The sequence below is a fragment of the Centroberyx gerrardi genome, chromosome 9 (genome assembly GCF_048128805.1).
Source record: "Centroberyx gerrardi isolate f3 chromosome 9, fCenGer3.hap1.cur.20231027, whole genome shotgun sequence".
Taxonomy (NCBI): domain Eukaryota; kingdom Metazoa; phylum Chordata; class Actinopteri; order Beryciformes; family Berycidae; genus Centroberyx; species Centroberyx gerrardi.
In genome coordinates this window covers 26,032,584-26,054,221 of record NC_136005.1, presented here as the reverse complement: position 1 = coordinate 26,054,221, position 21,638 = coordinate 26,032,584, and the positions used below count along the sequence as shown (strand labels likewise).

Sequence of the window (21,638 nt, the reverse complement as noted above, 5' to 3'; positions counted from 1 at the left end):
TTATCTTTTTGACTACATTGTAACACATCATATGGCGAAGTCAGGGACCTATCTGCTTCATATAATGGGATCCATCTGGGCTTGCTGTACATTTCTTTTAAGAGAGATGTTCGCAGTTTGTTGTTAATGGATGTAAGTGATGCTGTGCTGGCCCAAATGAGTCCTGTGATCCCAGATACCATTGTCTTCTGCTGGTTAATGTTCAAACATAAAACTATAGGTAAGCTAAACACATATTTATAATACAATTTTAAAATTCAAATTAGAGGCCCACTCCAAACTATTCATCACCTTGCATGCACCCATTTCTTCTGCACCTGCCTAACTACTTGACCCTGGCAGTGTTAGTGCCTTGCTCTGCCCACTGAGCTATACAAGCAATGGAACCCCTATACCCCTGTGTTGGTGCCATGACCTGCCCATTAAAACCATCAATAAACACTGCACTCTGAACAACATTTAAAAATGCTCAAGAGATAAAATAATACATAGAATCCAACTTTGCTTTTTTGAACTCTAAAATTATTATACTTAATGATATAATGGCATATTAAACATAACCAGTTATGCTAATGATATCATTAATTAAGATAATTAATGAACTGATTAGCAACTATTTCTATGTCAACATACCGTGTTCCATGGTGGCGGGGCAAATCTGCACAGTAGTGCACAGCTTTGATGCATAATCGATGCTGTTGCAGCATAGCATACATAACAGTAGCCACAGAGCCAGTGTAGCAAGATAGCGAATCATGATTGTGATCTGTGACGGTGGCCATAGAGCCAGTGTAGCAAAATAGTGATCCATCCCCCCTACATGTCATCCAGCCAGGATCAGTGCCGATAAGAGCTTGGGCATTACATGCCACACGGTAAAAAGTGGGAAATCATCTTTGGACGATAGTCTGTATTTTCACTTTTACTTGAGTGATGTTTTCAGAATTTACTCCAGCTTTTACTTGAGTACGTTTTCATTTTCAACATAAGAGTAGCAAGAATACATTTTAAAAATTTTGAAAAATGTAAAAACCAAGTACTTCAGTACTTTTAAGTGAGCTACACTTTTACATGCACTTTCAATTTTCAATTTTATAGACAAGCACTCTTACTCCAGCTGAACTAAACTGGAGTAACAGCACAACTACTTGAGAAAAATACCCTTGCCACATCTGACATATAGTCAATCAAAAACATATCAGTCATCACTTCTCCCAGCCCTTCATATTTCCTCATCACTTACCAGCATTTCCTACTCCATGCACCAGCAGCAGGATGTGTTTGTCCACCTGTCCGACTGGCCGAGAGCCCTCCAGAGAAGACCTGGAGCTCTGAGGGGAGAGAAACACCAAAGATGTCAACAAAGCAGGAATACACCAACACTCACAATGCTTAAAGGAGTACACTGACCTTTGACACACACTCATTGATCAATTTACTCTTTAAGACTGGTAGCTGTGTCACCTGTGTGTGTTCAATATTTGTGGAAAGCCTGTCTTCCAGCTACCCCCATCCTGAAGCTTGGCAGGCCATCCTCACATGACCCACTGATGTGACTATACATCCTGGAGTCTGACCAGGAGACCTCCACTATGGAAAACCTCCTGCATTGTCCCAGTGCCCAAGAAGGAACGCCTACTAGTGTCCTCAATAACTATAAACAGGTGTTAATGACAACTCCTATAATAAAGACCTTTGAGAGGCTGGTCCTACAATGGTGATGGACTCCCTTCCCCTCTCAAATATGCATACAAGGCCGGTGTAGGAGTGGACAATGCCATCATATACCTGCTCCACAGGGCTTATTCCCTGCTGTAGAGGCCTGGAAATATGGTGAGAATCATGTTCTTTGGTTTCACCAGTGCTTTCAATACCACTGAGATGAACTTCAGAGTGATGCAGATGGACAACGCCATGGTTACCTAGATTATAGACTATCTAACTGGCAGGCCACAGTTTGTTAATGTCCAGATCAGTGCGTCGGACAGGCTGCAGAGTAGCACATGGATTGGTATTAGCCCCATGGGACTGTACCTTCAGTCACTGAGGGTGGAGAGCCTCATTGGGTGGTGCAAGGAGAACCATCTGCAGCTCAATGTCAGTAAGACAAAGGAGCTGGTAGTGGATTTCCAACTCGCCATCCAGGGTGAGGAGCTGGAGATGGTTCCTCTCATTTATCAACATTACATAGAAAAGGTTCAAAATTCTCTTCTTGTATGCTCATCCATACAAGAAAATAGTTTTTTATCAAATGTGCGTACGCACACCTATAAGTACTCTGCCTTGATAAATGGCACATATTCTAAACCACCATCATGCTCATGCACAGTCACTCATTAACATAAAGATACATCCCTAATTAACCATATATGGTAACAACCTTCCCTTTAAATGTTGCAGGAAATGTCACTGATGCCTCCTCTATACTGAACATGGGTCAAACAAAGAGAAGCAAATTTTCTTGGCTATCTTAATAATGAAAAAGCATGAGGTGTCCATTTTTTGAGGTTGAATGCTTGTCGATTTTTTCTTAAATAAAGAAAAAGGGCAAAGAATTCTAAAAGATGGTTCTCACCTACTTCTTCCTTTGTGCTCCTGTTGAACATGGACCTGCAGCCTTGGTCTAGTTTACAATTTTTGTGTGATGACATTTTAGATGAAAGAATGATGAAACTTGAATTGGGTATACTTAAGACAGCTTTCCACAACCTTCAGAAAATTGGGCTAGTTGGCTGGCATCGCCACAAAAAAACGAGAAAATGAATAAGCCATAGCATGGAGTGCTGCATGCTGCCGGTTAAAAATATAGATCTAGGCATATAGATCTAGGCGTTATTGGCTTATATCAAATTAGTAGACATGAAAACACCAGTAACACAGTGTAAAATATAGTTTACCATAGCTCCATGTCAAGAATTAAAAAAATAAATAAATAAATAAATAAAAAAGGCTAGTCGAATAGTCAATTGTTGATCAACTAGTCAACTATTCTGGCCCATCCCTATAAAGATACAACATCAAGATGATTGAGCCTTTAAATCAGTCAATTAATAGGTTGAAGTTATGAATTATTTTAAACCTTGGCTCAAAAAATAGTAACATTTAAGATGCCATAATGAGTTTTACATTTGAAATAGTTGTACTTTTTTTTTTTTTTTCTCAAAAAAGGATCTATATCACATTTAGTCATCTTACCGCAAGGTCCTCAGAGAATATGGGCTCTTGACTTCTGGCGAGCCCAACAGAGCGAGGCATGTGGAGGCTGCCGTCCGTGTCGGAGCTCTTCCCCGTTTGAGACGTTTCACAAAGCCTGGGAAGAGGAATGGGAGCAACAGGGAGTGGCATGGGGTGTCCTTGCGAATCAGCGGGCTAAGGTGCATGTCATGTACTTGTGACATTGTGGGAATAAATCCAACATCGTGGGAATAAATCCAACCCACTGTATTCTACCAAGCAAAGCAGAAATCTCTTAAGAATTACAAAAAACTTAAAACACAAAAACATTGAACAGGGATGAACGTAATTTTCAAAGTCTGGGTCAGGACTCAATGTTGGTGTTTTGAATTTAAAATGGATACATATGATTCTGAAGACATTGCTTGATCCGACTGCTGAAGGTTATTAGAAGACAGAGCCGTTAAGTGATGAGAGGATCGACACCAAAATCACCCATGTGTCCCTGGTAGATCGTCGGCCCCGGTGCTCCATGCTAACACTTTAGCATACACTACGTTGAACAGCAGGCCGCTAGCATTATCTAAAGCAAGACGACTGACCTTTTAGTAATAAAAAGTTGCTTTTTATTTGTCTTTGTTATTATGTGGCCCGTAGATTCATAAATTTAAAAATTGAGAAAACTGAGAAAACACTGTTCTGTTCAGTTCAGTTGAGTGCCATACACCAAATAAGACTGGGTCACACAAAAATAATCTGCGAGCCCCGAGTTTGAAATCCGGTGAACCATCAGAAGCCGATCATTGATGAGAGAGGCTAACCTGAGGTAGAAGACTGATTTGGTTGTACGCTCCTGGTAGACGAACATGTTCTTCCTGTTGACCACACAGAAGGAATTCAGCACAGAGCGCAGGGCCTGGATAGCTGCCACAGGGAGAGAACCAAAACATGTTGACAGATTTAGCGTATTTGCTGACTAAACCCAGTGATTTCACTAACAGGATCAACATTATTGTAGAGGGGAATAGGCAGACTTCCATTTTTACAGGAACAGTAACACTTGAGAAGTGATTAATTACTGATTATCAGGTGTACTATAGTTTCCTAGGTTGTTAAAATGTTCTAGTCTGGGAACAAAAACAAGTAAATTTAGTGACTCTGCCTGGATACCAAGTTCATTGAAACAGCCGGTGACCCATTTTGGGAGCGAACCCATACCTAAAAGCCAGGTTTAGCCTATGTTTTAAATCATTTATCACCAGATTTGCCACTCACCCCTGGACACCCCCATGTTGGGCCCCATCTTGAGGCGTGGGTGAATGTGAATGATTGTGCTCCATACCACGTCACAAGCAAAGTGCCCTGGGATGAACTGCATGGTGGCTGCCAAGTAGTCTCTGGGCTGGTAGCTGTCCTCTGTGTTGTAATCTGTGAGGATGAGACCAAAAATGAAGGGGCGAGGGGAGGTGACTATTTACAGCCACAATTGTAAGCACAGGCATTTCAGTGTGACATCAAGAAAGACATACAACTGCTCCAGGAGCCTCTTCTCTTCCACAGAAACATTATTGAAACAAGCCTGTGATTTCTTTCCCCTGAACATCTATAAACACTGGAGCTGCAATATGCGCAATATTGCTAGATTACACTGGAAATTCTGGCTTAATGGTTGCCATTAAGAAGAAAGTGACTCTAATGAGAGTCCATTTACATCACTTCCCTGTAAGATATACAGTAGCTACTATTCCCAGCAGCCTTGCATACATTTTCTCTGCATCTTTCCCCAAGTTCCTATAGTGTTTGTCCTACATTAACATGTTGACAGCAGAGAACTGACAAAAATGTGTCATATGTGACTTGTATAAAATGGCACACTGTGGCACATTAAGGGTGTGCATATAACTCATTAAAGTTTGTGAGAATTGAGAAGATGTCTAGGAGAAACTCTTGGCTTCAAATGTATGAACTCCACATGATATGACACGAGCTATCATGTTTAGCCCTATTCATACGGGATTAGTGTTATAAATGTAGAAGTTTCGCTGTGCACATGAGTGCTGTTCTCCTGGGTGCAGGAGGAATCTCAGTCAAATAATTAGTACTCCAGCGCACACCAGATTTACTCATATTAGCACTTGTATTGATCGACTACATAATAACTGTAGGCCATGTGAGAGCGATCCTGACGAAGCAACGGCATGTGAAACACATTGGATCCTTGGTTTTACTAAGGAGTAATTCTGGTGTGTGCTGGAGTACTAATTATTTGACTGGGATTATGTTTCTTCATTTATCATCATCACTTTGTATCAATGTTTTTATGTATTTTTATATTTATTTTATTTTCCCCTAGTTGTTGTAAAGTGTCTTTGAGTACTATGTAAAGCGCTTACAAATAAAATGTATTATTATTATTATTATGTTGGGGACCTCGTGTAATTAATCAACTACCTCCCAACCTCTGTGTCTTGTGGAATGTATTCACACGGGATAATGAAATTCACTAAAATCACCAGTGCCCCAAATACAATTGCATGAGGTCAAGATTTTACAATTTGTCAATTTCTGATTTGGAAAAGCAAAACCTGAAGTTTGTGCTGAAAATGTGTTCAAAACCTTCCTCTATAGATTCCACTACTGGCTCCATTTTTCAAGACAGGAGGAAGATAGAAATCATACTTCTAGTAGTATTAGTAGTAGCAGTAGTAGAAGTAGTAGAAGTAGTAGTAGTAGTGTAGTAATAATTGCGGGCCAAAAACAAATAACTGCATTGTTTGATTTTTTTCTACTATTTTTTCCAGGGGGCCTCTGTGTTCACCAAGGGTTTTTGTTTGAGCGCAGGCTGACTGACCATCAGAGTTGTTTAGCCTCTGCCTGTAGAGAGACTCGTTCTTCCAGATGTCTTCCTCACTCTCAGCCACCAGCAGAGAGTTACATACATGGCTGTCATGCAGGTCCTGCAGCAGCATACGCTGGAAAGTACAAAGAAACATAGACAAGCACGGGAAGCAATTTATCTGGAGCTACACATAGGATTGTGTTGATGTATGTGTTTAGGGACAGTATGGACATGTTCACACCAAGCATGTTTGGAGTGGAGTATTTTAACTCTGGAGCATTTACTCCTGTAGTTCAGTTCATTTGGGTCGGTGAGAACAATTCCATCTGAAATCAGGTGGCATCAAAATAACTGGTCGCACCCTCTTCAGTCTAATTAAATATCTCAAACTGTGTCTCTTATGCAACATTCTGTTCAGTTGCCATCTGTGTTGGTGTAAATTGGTGCCAACCTCCTTGAAGACAACCTCCTGTACATATGTCATATCTGGTGAATTAGAGTGATATCGTTTGTTGAGTGTTAGCTACCTGATTGACGATTCGGCAGATCTCCCCGATTTTCCTCACCACCATCTGATGGAGCTGTAGATATTCAGGCAGCTCCTCCTTTTCCTCCTTTGTCTCCATCTCCTCCACACTACAATCTTTTCCTTCAGTGAAGCTCCTGCAAAAATGTGACATTCTCTGTGGGTCCAACTACTACAGGTATGTAAGAGACAAATTATATATAGGTCCAAAATCGCCAAACGTATCCTTTAAAGTCAAGATGAAACGGCATTTCGAGAGTATCTAACTTCCGTATCGTGACGTATTTCCAAGTGAAACAGGAAAGACAGGCGGGACATAACGTTGGGAGGAATTTGATTTGAACGTTGAAAAGTGGGCGTGTCATAACACCCGAAGACACACCGAAGTACCATGCTGTTGCTAGCTAGCTAACTAATGAATCTTAGCCTCTTAGCTCTGTGCGCTAAAAGTTGAAGATTGATTGATGGGTGGATGTCATGATATTATTGGTTGAAATTAGTTACGGGCATGCTTACGTAAGCACACGGCATATTTTGTTTTACAGGAAGAAAACATGATTGAATTTTGATATAAGAATACAATGAAATTGATTTTTGGTATTTTTTTTGGCATATATTGTTAAATAGGTGCACAGTATGACCGGGGATGTGATCTAAAAGGGTTAAAAAGGCATTTTTCATTTCATCTTGTCTTTAAGCATCTTGTAAGGCTTGTCTGACCTAGAATGGGAGTAGACCTCCACTCTGTCCTGGTGGATCTTAACAATTAACCAGAAGTCCGGCATCAGCGGCGACTGGCACTCCTGCTCGTCCAAGGTGGGGCTCTCACACTCAGAGTCACTGCTGCCGCCATCATAACCTTCAAACACACAGGACAACAACAACAAAGCAATGCAATTCAATCATCATTATCATTACCATCATCATCAAGACCATGGTGATAGTCATTCAGTTTAGGGAATAATCAGGGGATAGGGGCAATAATGCTCCTGAAACTTCATAAAATGCCCCTCAAATTGGAACTACAGAAACAAATGTTCATAGCCAAAGGCATAGAAAATGAAAAATCGATGAAATTGATTGAGTATCATAATTCTCCCATTTATGTGAGTTTGTCCTTGTAAATAAAGGGTTTGATTGAATTATATAGGCTAAAAAAAACATGGAAACCAGTTCTTGTGGACCCAAAAAGCAAACGCTAGACAAACTCAAATTTCCTACTCTGTCATTATCATCAAGCATCATCGTAGCCATAATCATGATTATTATGGTCAACACCATCATTATAATTACAGTTTACATTTTAGGCATTTAGCTGATGCTCTTATCCAGAGTGACTTACAATGAGTGCAACAGTAGAATAAGCTTCAATTTGTAGATCCCGCTCATTACAGGCAACTAAACGTCAAGAGTGCAAAGGTCTGTTAGAGGATTCAACACTCTCCTGACTGCAATGATCATGTAAGAGTGATGTGCGAGGAAAAGACAGAGAATAAGAGCTAAGAGGAGGGAGATAAAAGGGATGTATTTCTTTATATTTTTAGGAGAGCAATAAGAGAGAGTAGAGAGGGAATCTTTGGTATCGCGGGAAATATTGCGATATTCACGGAATAACGCGATATTCGATAATATTGAATATCGGCCCAAGCCTACTACTGAGTCCAGTACACCCATGTTTTAGCTATTTGTGTAGTTTTGTAAGTTATGTTTTTATGTTTTATGTAGACCCCACACAGAATAGCCTATCGCCTGTGTGTCAGCTAATAGGGATTCTTAATAAACAAATAAACTGATAATAAATGACCACAACAATCTGCCAATCATCATGAACTCCACAATCATCAAACCTTATCAGCAGTGATCATGGTGATGGATCATTATCATGTAACCCAGCACTTACCCAGCATATCTGAGTCCAGGCTGCCTTGGCTGGACACTACACTCTGGACTCGACTTGGCCTGAGTTTGCCACTGCCTGAGGAAAGAAAATTTTATATTTTCATCATAAGATTCAGTCTGGCCAGAATCGCTGTCACAAATCAAAGCCTGAACAGAATCTAGATCCCCTGGATCAGAGAAGCTCGAGGCCTTTTTCCTGCCAGAGGAGAGTCCTGAGACAACTACACATCAGTGTTGAAACAAGGGCCCCGGAGAGAGCAGGAGGTGATAATCTCATGTATTATTCTATCAATGCTTTGGGCAGGAGGGGAAACAGCGTAGAGGAAGACGTGGTAAACCTGCAAGCTCAGCCAGGCCTGGGACTCTTTGTTGATGTGTCAGCATCTGCCATCATTTGCCATGAATACTCATTGCTTAAAGGCATACTGAGGAGGATTTTGCTGGTTGTGGCTTGTAAACACAACTTTCAACGTTGACCCTCCTCCCTGCGGTTGCCAGAACGGTAAAAAACCTCAAAAAAGGTAAAAAAGGTAGAGCGAGGCGAAATGCCAAGCAGACAAGGAGTGAATCTGGTCGGCTTTCACCCGTTGGTGAGTATTGAAGGAGAGGATGGGAATGAAGAGTGATGCGGTGTCAGCCTGTTTTCTGTTGGACAGGTAGCTGCCGGTTAGCTTAGCTATCAGCTTTTCTACTACAGAGAAGCTACGCTAACTGTAGCTAGCTGCCAGCACACAAGCTCTGACCAGAACTCCAGTTACTCTGTATTACAGTTCAGGACCGCTACTGTAGCCAGCAAGGCTTTTAGATATAAAAGGATTCAGCAGTGGTTTTGGTTGCAGGACACACCCACTGATGTCCCGAACATTCAGAAATAAGAAAATCCAGGCAGAAGGCAGCAGGCTCTCTGCAGAGACACACACACACACTGTCACACACTACCAATGGGCCATAAGTAATGACCGAGTAGGATCACTTTTGGATGAGTTCATGCTATTTCAAGGGGGAAAATCCTGCTCAGTATGCCTTTAACAAACTGCACCACATAATGTTTAATAATCACTTTAGCTGTAGAATAGACACACATGCGATGACCAGGCTAAATCTTATTCTAAAAACTTGTTTCAATATCAAACATTACTGCATTTTTTGGATTTGGATCTGGTGTTTAGTTGCTCTTTAATGTATTACTTCTATCTTTTTTTGCTTGGAGTAGGATTCTGGTCTCATTCATAATTAGTTTGGGACTTAATGGAATCCCAGTGCATTACTGTAGCAGCTGTAGATGTTCTTTGAAACAGGGGTTTGGAGGGTAGGTGGGAGGGTCAAAATGATTTGAAATGAATTTAATTTCTATGATTTATCATTTTGGCAAAACTTTAACAAAAAGTATTCTTAATTTCCATTTTCTTTACCAGCCCTTGGCAGGTGAGCCAAAAAGTCAAAAATTTCAGACAGCTTTAGCTTTATTCTAAGTACTCTTGAGGTAACATACTCTACTCTGGCTGTGTTACGTGACCAACAGGCAGATCTAGGTCCTGATAGTTGTCTGTGCACACTCACTGTGGGTAGCCGACTGCACGGACTCGGCCAGACTGACAGCAGAGGGGTTCTTGGGGGGCGAGGTGGGCTCCGTGCAGTGGTCAGTGCTGCCGCTGCTGGTGCCGGGCTGGAGGTGGGGGGTACTGGGCTGGCCTCTGTCCCCCACCGTGCTGACTGAGCTCTGGGACCCAGTGTCTTCCGCCTCAGGCTTGATGGCTTTGACTGGCTCACTTGGTTCTGGAGTTGGCTCATTGCCAGCATCAACAGCAACATTAATGGACTTTTTCTCTTCACCCTGCATTTGGATGGAGTTAAAGTAATAATGTGAGACATTTTCATATAAATAAATGTCCACTTCTAGATGTTGTCTAGTGTATGGTCAGCATAAAGGGAATAGAAATGCAAAAGTTAAGAGATGGTGACCAACCTCACTGTCTGCCTCTGTCAGCTGTGCCTCCACTTCACTCTCCAACATTTTCCCCGGGATGGCTTGGTTAGACAAAGCCCTTGTTATGTCTTCCACCTGTCCCCCGACAGCACAGGGATGCGTTTGCTGCGAGGGGTTGGCTGTGCTCTCAGACAGTCTCTTGGTAGCCTGGATCCTCTGGGGGTGCAGTCGACTCAGGGACATGTAGTAGAAGTTGTCTTGTTCCCCGTTCAACACGTAGCCGGAGAAAGACATTCTCCGGAACTCCTGTGGAGAGCAGGTAGGCGGTTATACAGCGCAATCACACTTAGTCTCAGGATGGAATCGTTGGTCAATTTATCCATTAAGTGATGAGAGCATAGACGCAAAAATCAATGTTAGCTCTGTTGCTCGAGTGATCACAGGCGACTTGCATTATCTCAAAAGTGAAAAATGAGAACTTGTAGCAGCTCTAAAGCTAAATGGTGAGCAATTTCAAATTATATGCAGCTTACTCAGAAAATGAATGCAAAATATGAAGAAATATGAAAAATAACTTTTGAACTGGCAGGGACTACTTTCCCTGTTTCCAGAGGAAGTGAATGTGACTGTGTACAGGTAAAAATCACTAGGCTGTGGATGAATACATAGTTGCTCACCTGAAACAGTTCCAAAAATAAATCTGGCTACAGCTATATTGAATTAATAATATCAATTTTTTAAAATGTATAAATCTACAGGCCATATCATAAAAAAACACCAACAACTTTTTATGACGAAAAGGTCAGTCTTCTTACGTAGGATGATGCGACTCTCCTACTTTCTCTCAACACAGCATATGCTAAAGTGTTCTTATCACTTAGCAGGTAAGCTGTTCAACTGGACAATCTGGATACTGCTCCACACCAAGCTAAAATTGGGTCTCAGTATCTAGGACTTTCCCCAATACTAAGATCAAAAGCCTCAAATTGACATGTCAAAAAGCAATGCAAAATAAATTGATTTTCTGCCCTTTCACACATAGAAAAATGTTTGATCTCTCCAATAAAAATGGATTATATCAAAATATTTTTTGCCCAGTGACCCCAAAAAATAATAGTTAAAGTCTATACTGTTCAGTAGAAATAGTGGACTGCATCAGTACGGGTATAGGCTGATACTAAAAATTTTGTAGTCTGAGTAACTATTTGCAATGAAACATATTCAATGGAAGCTCAGAATGACTAGAAAAACTAAAACAATTGATTAATCTACCATTTTACTGTTACTACAGTCCTTGGGTATCCATACCTCTTTGAACTTTTCCAGAGACTGCTCAGGACCAAAGACAAACTGCAGCGGGACGTCCTCGCAGTGGCAGCGTGGTCGCCCGCCGGAGCGCAGAAGATGGTTGGCTACCTTCTGCAGCGTGGCTGAGTTGACGACCCGAGAATGGCGCAAGGCGGAAACAATCTCATCCTCCAGCACCCAGCGGATCTAAAACAAAGAGGGAGAACAAGCCCAAAAAGTGCTTATCACTATTGTTTCACTGAACATGTAAAGAAATTGCTGGCAGAGCGACCGATTGAGCGGGAAAAGTTTGGAAGCCACAGTTTTCAGTGGAGGGTAAATACGATCTGCAGTCATATGACACTGAACATAATTTTAGTGCAACGTTCCTCAACAAATGTTTCACCGCTTCATTAATGTCACAGGTAAATCAAGTCCCTTCTATTATAGCAAATGAAGAAACCACATTTTATCCTGATCTTAGTGTGGCTTTTGTTGTAACATCCTTCACGACCACTTAAAGCAATATTCCACTTAGTTTTAACATGGGGGTTATTTGGCTCTTGACCGCCATGAAAACCAGAATATAAACTAATCACCAAGATCGGATGCAGCTGGACGAGTTTGTAGCGTTCAGATTTTTACTTCCTTTTCATTTGAATGAGGCCAGAAAATAGACTGAAAACTGACATTTAACGCATTATTATTAGTGCTGTTGTTGTTATTATTGTTATTATTATTATTAGTGTTGTTGATGTTGTTGATAGCAGTATTGCTGCTTTGGTATTTGGTAGCTCACATTAAGAGGAGTAAGACCCACCTCATCCATCGTTGCCAGAATGGCTAATTTGTGAGGTACTGGGAGTTTGGACAGAGGATCTCCAGAGACCCTGTTAGAAGACAAAGCAGTCAAGACTTGAGCAGACATCTCTGTTGGCTGACATATCAGTATCAGAATCAGCTGCTAAAGGCCAGCTCAGTATTATCCTCTAACACAAACCTGTCTGCTGGATAAACTCACCCATCGACACCGACTCCCCTCAGGCTGTCCAGCACGGCCATCAGCTCCTCATCGGACCGGTAGGAGGAGGGTTGTCCTGGGGAACGGTTCAGCGACACACTGCTCTCTGAGGTGTACCTGCGGAGAAAGGTGTCATTTAATGTGACCCTGATACTAGGGATGTACCCTAGTTACTTTAAACTTTAAAGTACTGAAGCACATATAAGCCACGCCCACCGTGGGGGAAAACAATATCGCTAACAAACCGGCAAAAGCGGCGGTCGGGAGGAAATCTTTTCAGATATGGACAGCCTGACAAGGTTTTTCCTGTTTTCGAGTAGACAAGTATGTCAAAGAATTATTTCGGCACACTGTCTCCAAAAGAGAGGGAAATGTACATTGAAAAAATGAACTTAATTGGCCTCCATCAATGTCCTTTTTCATTACACCAATAAAGCTGGATAAATGATCCCACACAGGGCCTGAAGTGAAATACTTTGAGATTTACCACTACTTAATTTAATCACCAGGTAAGATAATAAATTGACCTTGAATAATTTCACTTAATATTTAAAAATCTGAAATACAGCTATGCTTTTCAGACTATAAGTTTGAGCGACGCTGACGTGACATTGGTTGTTAAAGTGGATTGTTGCTAAGTTAACTATCTTACGTTAGCTAACAAGTCAGTGAGATTTCTCATTACTTTTGCACCCTGGACTGACAGTCAATACAGAGCAAACTATCCTGAGACCCACACATGAACACAACTCATCTGTTGTATAGAGAGGAACTGGCTCAGTAATGTTAGCTTAGTAGCAACCTAATGTTAGGACAGCATGGTAGCTTTTAAACACATTTTAACATACAGGTTATCTTACAAGAATATAACTAGATAATTACTGGTAACTTACTTACCAGTGACAAAATACTGGCCACATTATAAGTGTATTTATTCTCGGGGTCCCAAAGTTTCCCCCTCTTCTACCATGAGCCACTGTCAGCGCCTCTCTCCTTACAGCCTGGATCCACATTTTTCTTCTTTCAACGGCTTGCCTTGTTTTGCTCGGGAGCACAAAAAACTGTAATTCGTGGTTTTTAAGTTTGTTGGCTGTGAATCCCACCACACAACAGCTTTTAGGCATGTTTAATTTGGGCAATAATGACAATGATGTGCATTAAGTCACACAAAGTGAATGGAGAGCGGTGCAGTGATTTCCCCCATGATAGGCGTGGCCTAGTTTATGCACTGTCTCTATGTGTGGACGGTCAACAAGCTTGTTGGCCGAGAAAAGTTGGCCACAGCTGCATTTTTCGCGGTCATCAGCCGTCAATAGCCAATGAGATTTCCGCACTTGTTTGTTTACCTACCAATGTGACTTCATTTCATGAACAACAGTTCTGTCTGGCAAGTGCAAACTGGACAAGAAGTTGTGTGAGATCGTACAGACGAGCCTCGTCTGAGTCAGCTCCTCGCCAGAGGCAGAATTAGCACCACAGCCAGTGCCCCACAGCAGAGGGCCACAGGAGCAGGCAGGGGGGGGATCAATGAGACACACCTGCTGTGCATCAGGGCTCGTTAGTGGCTGGATAAAAGGAGCCGGCCCGCAGCCCAGTTCTGAGCAAGCCCCATGTCTCTTCTTCTAAAACCCAGACGGAGAAGACTGACCGACCGCCGGAACACCATTCCCCCTGCCTAACCATGGATATATGAGGGCTATAATCACTACTGAGTTCTTCTTCTATTCATTTAAAACAAACAGCTGTTGCTCAGGAGCAGCTTGCGTCTGCCACCAGGTGGTCAAAGTAATAGCGGTGTAACCCAGTATTCGGCCGTATATCAAAACCGAATTCAGAAATAAAACATCGGAATACAGGAGTTGTGCCCAAAAAACCCTGAAAAATCTATTTGTCTAGAAAAGCTGCAGAGCCATAGCTTTGTGCTAACACTTTCACTCACCTGTTGTGATGGAAATCGGCCATGACTTCAATCTCCAGTGGTAGCGTCAGGACAAAAATGTCTAATGTGACCGAGAGCTCGTTCAAATCCACCGACTGCAAGGCCTCCGCATTCTCGAGGCAGGAAATAATCTCACCTGCAAAACAGAAATCAGCACTATAAACTGATGGTGTCAGTGGTGTCAAAGAGTGAAATGCTGATGGAAAAATCATTTCCAACAAGTTCATCCTCTTCAGTAAAGCCAAAAACACCAGGGAGGGGGAGGGGGAACAGGGTTTATGGAAAATGTGGTCTTCATTTGGAGAAACACTAGCACCAACAATACCACTGGTGTGAAATAGAGGCTGCCAATCGTTTCAACCATGGTCTCATTTGTCGACAGTAATTATAGTAATTATACCAAGGTAGTGTCAACAATGAATTTATTGACTCACCTGCTAAGGGCTGGTAAACTATATGCTATATATACATATGTGTCATTTTTCTTAGGAATATTTCACAGTTTGCAGAAGTTTGGAACGCTACCATTTTGTGTTAAGCCAGCATAGCAGGCAGCCAAGCAAGAGGCTGTTTGATAAAGAGCCAGTGTTTTGCTTTGATTTTACTGGAAAAAACTGTATATAACCAAGGCATTCAAATGTTATCGTCTTTAAAGTTACCAACCAGTGTGGCAGGTGACCCGTAATGATTTATCTAAGACAAATTTTACTGGCATTCGGTGCTTCACAGGTGGTAATTTCAGACACTGCCAAGATATCGCTATTAATTGGACACAATTATATGATAAATTGATGTTTAAAAATGCCACACAGAATGGACTTTTTTGCGCATGTAAACGTCCCATTGAGATGTCAGGTGTGACTCGCTGCCATGTGTCAAGGCTGCACTCACCGAGGCAAGTGGGCAGTGTTTGTATGGGCATGGATCCGTGGCAGCTCTTCATATTCACAGAACAAGTGAGATGGACAAACAGCGGCGGCATCTCTAGCAGCGGCCCCTCCGGCTCCAGCAAGGAGTCTCCCTCCAGGATGCTGAAGGAGTCTTGGTCCTGGTTGACAGTGTTGGAGTCTGAGAGGGATTGTTCTTCGCCGTCTCCCTGGGACTTGGCGCCGGGACACTCCTCGTACTCCACTTCCAAATCGGTGTCGCTCTCCGTCACGATGCAGCAGCCCGACATGTTTTCTACACACAGGAGGAACAAACCGTCAAACCGGTCACTTCCATGTCACTAGATGAGTAGTATAATGCTTATAGTAATAGTGTTTCTCAAATACGGGTCACAACATTAACTGGTATGCAGGGTATCTTTGTATTTCAGGAAGACAAATTTTAGTCTTTTTAAGTCTTTTTTTTTTTATGCTACCTGGATTTGAATTTAAGACCCAATTTAAAAACCAAAAGAAATAAAGTTGGCAAAACCAGCCTATTTCTGGTTGAATATAGCTAATGAAAGTTCTGAAACCATAAATGGGTAGTTTAAGAAAAACAACAATAAGAAATTAATTGTTAAGGAATATGAAGTCCAATTATGTTTAGTGACGTACACATGATGGAATATGCATATTGTATTACTAACCGTTTTCTGTATTAATCTGAGTGGACATGCCATGCAAAGAAATTACATTGTCATTGTATGGTGGAAAAAAATAAGATCTCTAATAACTGTGACAGTTTTCAAAATTGTTTAAGGTGGTACATTTTATTTTATTTATTTATCTTTAGAATTTAAGACTTTGCAAGGGCCTGTGGATACCCTAGTATAGGTCTGCGTCTGGTGGGTCCTCCACATGCCACAAGAACTCATATGTTTTAATGACACTGGGTCCCAGAGTGAGAGATTACATTTACACATTTGGTATGCCAGGTGACTGATCTTTACTGTATTTAGGTCTGTTGTTGCTGCTGAAGCACTTTGTGGCAAAACTGCTTGTAAATTCCCAATAAATTTGACTTGACTTAATTTTAGGGTTTGCTATTTTTCTGTACAAAGTGCTTTGCCAGGCAACTTTTGCATCTGCATTCCAACTGACTGAAAAATGTCACGTTAGCATTAAACATTGAAACTGATGGGTGTCGCTAACAGCAAGTGAAAATACTTGCATGATGTGACAAAGACAGTGGCTGGCTAAGAAAAATAACAAAATCATGTTGAAGGTATCCTTTCAGCGACAGCCTCACCATCCTCAGTAGCTGGCTCAGCCTCGGACACCAGCTCTTCACTGTGTCTCCTCTCCTCCTCAGCATCAGAGTCCTCCTGAGGAGACAGACCACACTGCATAGGCTCATCCAGTCTAACCAACAACATTCAGGTAGGCATGTGGTTTCTGTTTTCATGCTGGAGCTTACAGACCAATTGGTTTCCACCATCCTTTCATCATCCAAACCCACCCTGAGTCCTCTGTGTCTGAACTTACACACAACACCCATTTATCTTTTTAGGTGTGAATGCCACATTGTTTTTTGCCATAGTGAGATGTATCAGTGCAGCAGTGAGATGCATCATCTTTATTTTGTATGAAGAAGTATGAAGAATGTCAGTGTCATTTTGAAAATGCCACAACAAAGTGGTGACATGCATCATTCCCTCATGTTTAGTCAAAATCTGATTAGCGGTCAGGTACTGCACATGAAAAACGGACAGATGAATCAACAGAAGAAGACCAATCCACAGTTCCCCTGATCCTCAATTTCATCATGAGGGATCACAAAATGTAGAGAGATTTCTGGGAATTAAAGTCGAACTGACCAGTAGTCAAAATGGTGGGCAACACAAAACACAACCTCGTCAACTCACCTCTTTCTTGCATGATGGTGGGCAGTAGAAGAAGTAATGTGGATTGGAGGGCACAGTTTTGAAATACTGAGATCCGATATCCATGAATTTATCCTGTTGAATGGACATTGTTTTCATATTTTAAACATATTTTAACACCAATTTCACATTGTAGATGTTGGGTTTGTTTATCTGATAGCTCAGAGAAGAGAGCATGATGAAAAAGAATAACAAGCTTTATCTAAAAATATGGGAAAAATAGCAGAGTTTGGCTCCTCTCAGCTAATACAGGACCAAACACCTCTCATTTGCCCACAGATTTTTTGGAGCCCAAACATTGTAATGCATATAGAATTTGAATTAAGACAACTACTGTACTTCAGGACAATACCTGTATTATCTTGTGTAGATCTGGATACACTTCGCACTTCTGCTGTGACTGAAGCAGTGACAGAGGAAACTCGAGGATCTTGGCCATCTTGGGCTCATCCAGGATCAGCGGGGATGCAGGGGCAGAGGACTTTCCCCTGGATTCAGCTTCACTGGTGTCCTCCATTTCAATACTAGTGCCAGACATATCAGCACATACATAATTAGGCTTGGGCCGATATTCAATATCATCAAATATCGCGATATCTCGTGAATATCGCGATATCTCGTGAATATCGCGATATTTCCCGAATTATTGAATAACCTTCTCTTAGTTCTACGTAATACACTCTAGTGTTGTAATTGTTGGTTATGTTGTATTGTATTATGTTGTATTAAGTTTCATCTTGTTTTATAATGAATCCTCGGCCCTACCTGGATGAGGAGGCCACAGCAGCCCTGTCAGCCAGTCGCTCCTCTTCAACCTCTCCGATGATGAAGGTAGCGGGGGTCCTGGGAGGCCTCGGATTCCCTCCCCGTCCCGAAGCCTCGTTGCGCTCCCTGAACACCCTGATGTGGCCACAGAGGGTCTGCAGGAAGGAGGTGATGTCGATCTCCTGCAGGGATTCTTCACAGTAGTCCATCGCCATCAGGACATCCTGGGAGCTGATGCTGTAGGACTGCTGCAGGCTCCGGTACACACCTGAGGGCCACAGCGAGCAAATCAGCTACTAAAGCTATGTTCCGGAGATATCGGAAAGTCGGAAATTCCCACTTCCTATTTGGAAAAACAGCCCTTAAAAGTCGGAATTCCAACTAGGAAACTCAAGATTTCTCAACCCAAAGTTTTCCCAGATGCAGTTATCTGACGTCACGTCAACAAAGCAGCATACACTGTAAATGCTACACAGCATTACTTTTAACATGTTCATAATCAGGGTCAGGGAGCACGACTAAAAGGCACAATAGGAATGGGACGATATATAGAAATTCAATATAATGCAATACAAAAAAATGACAATATGTATCGTGGGGCAGAAAAATGAATCATATTAGCGCCATTTTATTCTGCTGTACTAATCACAAATAAGACGGCTTGACCATCACAATTTCATAAGCTCTACATCAAAATTATATTATTTACACTTTGTAATGACATTTTTAAATTGTTGTTTACATTCTAGCCACCAATGCCATCGCTAGAAGGATTTGTTGCGAAGAAGAAGAAGAAGAAGAAGAAGAACCTTTGACGTAGCTCTGGTGGTAATGTTCCTGCAGCAGGCTGCAGTAGTTGGCAAGCTCCTTGTGTTTGTGAGGCTGAGCCAGGAGGTCAGTCCAGGAGGCAGGACTGCTGCGGTCCTGAGACAGCGACCTGCTGGGGGATAAAAACACAGCAAACACACCGAGACAGGAGAAAAGATGCTCAGTTGGCAAGCCTGATTTAGGATCTGTAGGAGCCACATTATGCCATAAGAAGATTTTATAATTTTCAATAACAAACACAATCTCCTTTCCCACTGATTTATATTCATAGACACACCCTCTTATCTCCGGTATGTGTAAAGTGCACAGTGCCAATTAAACATACATACAGTTCCATTCCAAGTAATGCTGCATAAGCAGTTAGATGGCACTAGCCCACATTTAAACTACAGAATGCAAGTCACAGTAGACAACAAGCCTGTGAGGGACAGTTTAAGCTCCACAGCATGCATTTTGAAGTGTAAAGTTTGCAATTCAGAAAATGAACTTATCCAGGACAAAAGCAGCGGAGGAGGGATGAAAGAGGTGAAAAAAGACCTTGTTCACCAAGGGGTGTGCTTTTGCAACGACGCATTTTTGTCCATGTTACAATGTAGGGCCAAAAGGTCACCCAAGAGAACCCAAAGACGCTGCAATACGGGCAATCAACTGCAGAGCTGCAGTAAGAGCACCAGTTATACCAACTGTAGCAGAAATAACAGAACTATAGCAATCCATTTCAGCTTTAAGTTGAAGAGAGCACCATATAGATGGATATTTTTACACGCACCAGTATCTGACAACAGACACATAACTATGCACGCTCCACAAGGCAGAGGGATGGGGGTGAAAATATGGTTTTTCGGGCGCTCACCGAGTAGAGCGTGTACCATATATGGCTCAGTCCTTCCCGCAGCGACCCGGGTTCGAATCCAGCCCGCGGTCATTTGCTGCATGTCCTCCCCTCTCTCTCTCCCATACCTTCCTGTCTCTCTCTCACACTATCTCTGTCAATAAAGCATAAAATGCCCAAAATAAATCTTTAAAAAAATATATATATATGGTTTGAGGCACTCCTGAAAAATATTCCTATTCCTAGCATTACCTGCCATTAATGAAGCGGCGCTAAAATTCCTTATTTAGTCTCAAGGCATGTGGTCATGAGTTTAAATCGCTCCATTTCACTGTAAAAGGGCTTGGAGGCAGCTCTCCTTTCTGCGGGCAGAGTATACTCTAAAAAAAAGATGTGTCAAAAAATATGGAATACAATCAAAGACTAAAAGCACACTGAGGTGCAGAGTCACTAACATTGCGTTGTGAGGGCAAATTGCACATTTTTTTGTATTCATCTTATTCACTAAGAAATTTATGCAAATCAAGTTGTGGCACAAACAAGCCCTTGAAAAGAGCACCGCACAAGCAATAAGCCCCCTTCATTACCAACTGCCAGTGCAAATTGCATGTTTCAGTTTTAATCCACCAGGACAGGCACCATTGAGCCACAAAGCAGCCTTTACAATCGGGGCGTTCCCTGATCTGATCTGAGATTCTAGGATGGAAAACCCACTCCCTTGCTTTCCTAATTTGCTGGCAACAATGACCGAATCTTGCAGCAATGATAGCAGCCATTCTGAATGGCTAAACTCTCCACAAAGTCTTTACACCACTTTTCAAAGGATCTCATATCATTTGGGGGAGTTAATGTTGCCAAGTGTTAGTGAATTGGCCGCATTCTTGATTTGCATGGCCTTGCCTATACACAAATATTATGTGGGCAAAATAATGAGATTTACATACAATTTACAGAGCAATGACAATGGCAGGCGCAAAGAGGCTTTATTTTTTGATCAGCACTATTATTAGGCAGCTTTCCACTCATTGCACATGGTAAGTGAATAGCATGGCATTCTGATTTGGTCATTTTGGTGATATAGTGTGTGCTCTTCCCTGTGCAAATCTTTAGTGAATTTGGGCCTGCATGTGTTCAAAAATGACCCAATGTGTGAAGAGGAACACGTCTTCACTGTTTGTTGTGTTCAATGTGTTTCGGCACATTCTTGTGTACCTCCCTCCCGTATGTAGCAAGCCTGGGGAGGAATGAGAAAGAGGCCTGGGAAGGGAAGATGGTTCTTCAAGCCTGCTAGAGATGAAAAAAGCAACACCTTCCCATTCTGCATCAGACAAGCATGTCCTAAGGCCTAAAAAGCCCTCCAATGAAAGCTCAGCAGCGCTTCACCAGAAAGGGAAGGAGAGGAGAGACGGAACCAAGCGTTGCTACCTGAACTTCATCTGCTGATACATCTCCCAGGATTCAGCATCTTGAGGTCTATTCTCACCCATGGAGACAACCAGAGACGGACATGTTAACACAGACCAATAAACCTTGCGGCAATCATGAGAGGACTGATTGAGTTGGTTATATGACACTGGTGGTGAAGTGATTAAATTGGTATTTAATAGGCTTGGGCGATATCCAAAAATTTTATATCATGATACTGTCCCGCCAAAATATCGCGATATACAATATTATAATTTTATTTTTGGGGGTTTTTTTTCCCTGTTTTTTTTTTTTTAGGGGGAGGTATTTCATTTTATTTCTTTCAAATTACTTCACATTTCTAGGCTATAATAATAATTATTAT

General features: G+C 41.8%; 1 protein-coding gene across 1 annotated transcript in view; it reads right to left on the bottom strand.

Moving 5' to 3' along the window:
- szt2 (SZT2 subunit of KICSTOR complex) overlaps positions 1–21,638 on the bottom strand; it is a 109,079-nt gene that overhangs the window by 60,655 nt on the left and 26,786 nt on the right. The window contains exons 27-47 of the mRNA XM_078285561.1: positions 21,275–21,322; positions 18,999–19,129; positions 18,190–18,457; positions 17,777–17,948; positions 17,407–17,499; positions 16,791–16,866; positions 15,504–15,794; positions 14,613–14,748; positions 12,674–12,790; positions 12,473–12,542; positions 11,674–11,859; positions 10,405–10,671; positions 9,999–10,272; positions 8,440–8,514; positions 7,260–7,398; positions 6,541–6,676; positions 6,026–6,146; positions 4,450–4,602; positions 3,996–4,098; positions 3,196–3,310; positions 1,244–1,331 (exon numbers count right to left, since the gene is read on the bottom strand). Of these exons, the coding sequence (XP_078141687.1) occupies positions 1,244–1,331; positions 3,196–3,310; positions 3,996–4,098; positions 4,450–4,602; positions 6,026–6,146; positions 6,541–6,676; positions 7,260–7,398; positions 8,440–8,514; positions 9,999–10,272; positions 10,405–10,671; positions 11,674–11,859; positions 12,473–12,542; positions 12,674–12,790; positions 14,613–14,748; positions 15,504–15,794; positions 16,791–16,866; positions 17,407–17,499; positions 17,777–17,948; positions 18,190–18,457; positions 18,999–19,129; positions 21,275–21,322 (3,059 nt within the window). The remainder of the gene's footprint in view (positions 1–1,243; positions 1,332–3,195; positions 3,311–3,995; positions 4,099–4,449; positions 4,603–6,025; positions 6,147–6,540; positions 6,677–7,259; positions 7,399–8,439; positions 8,515–9,998; positions 10,273–10,404; positions 10,672–11,673; positions 11,860–12,472; positions 12,543–12,673; positions 12,791–14,612; positions 14,749–15,503; positions 15,795–16,790; positions 16,867–17,406; positions 17,500–17,776; positions 17,949–18,189; positions 18,458–18,998; positions 19,130–21,274; positions 21,323–21,638) is intronic.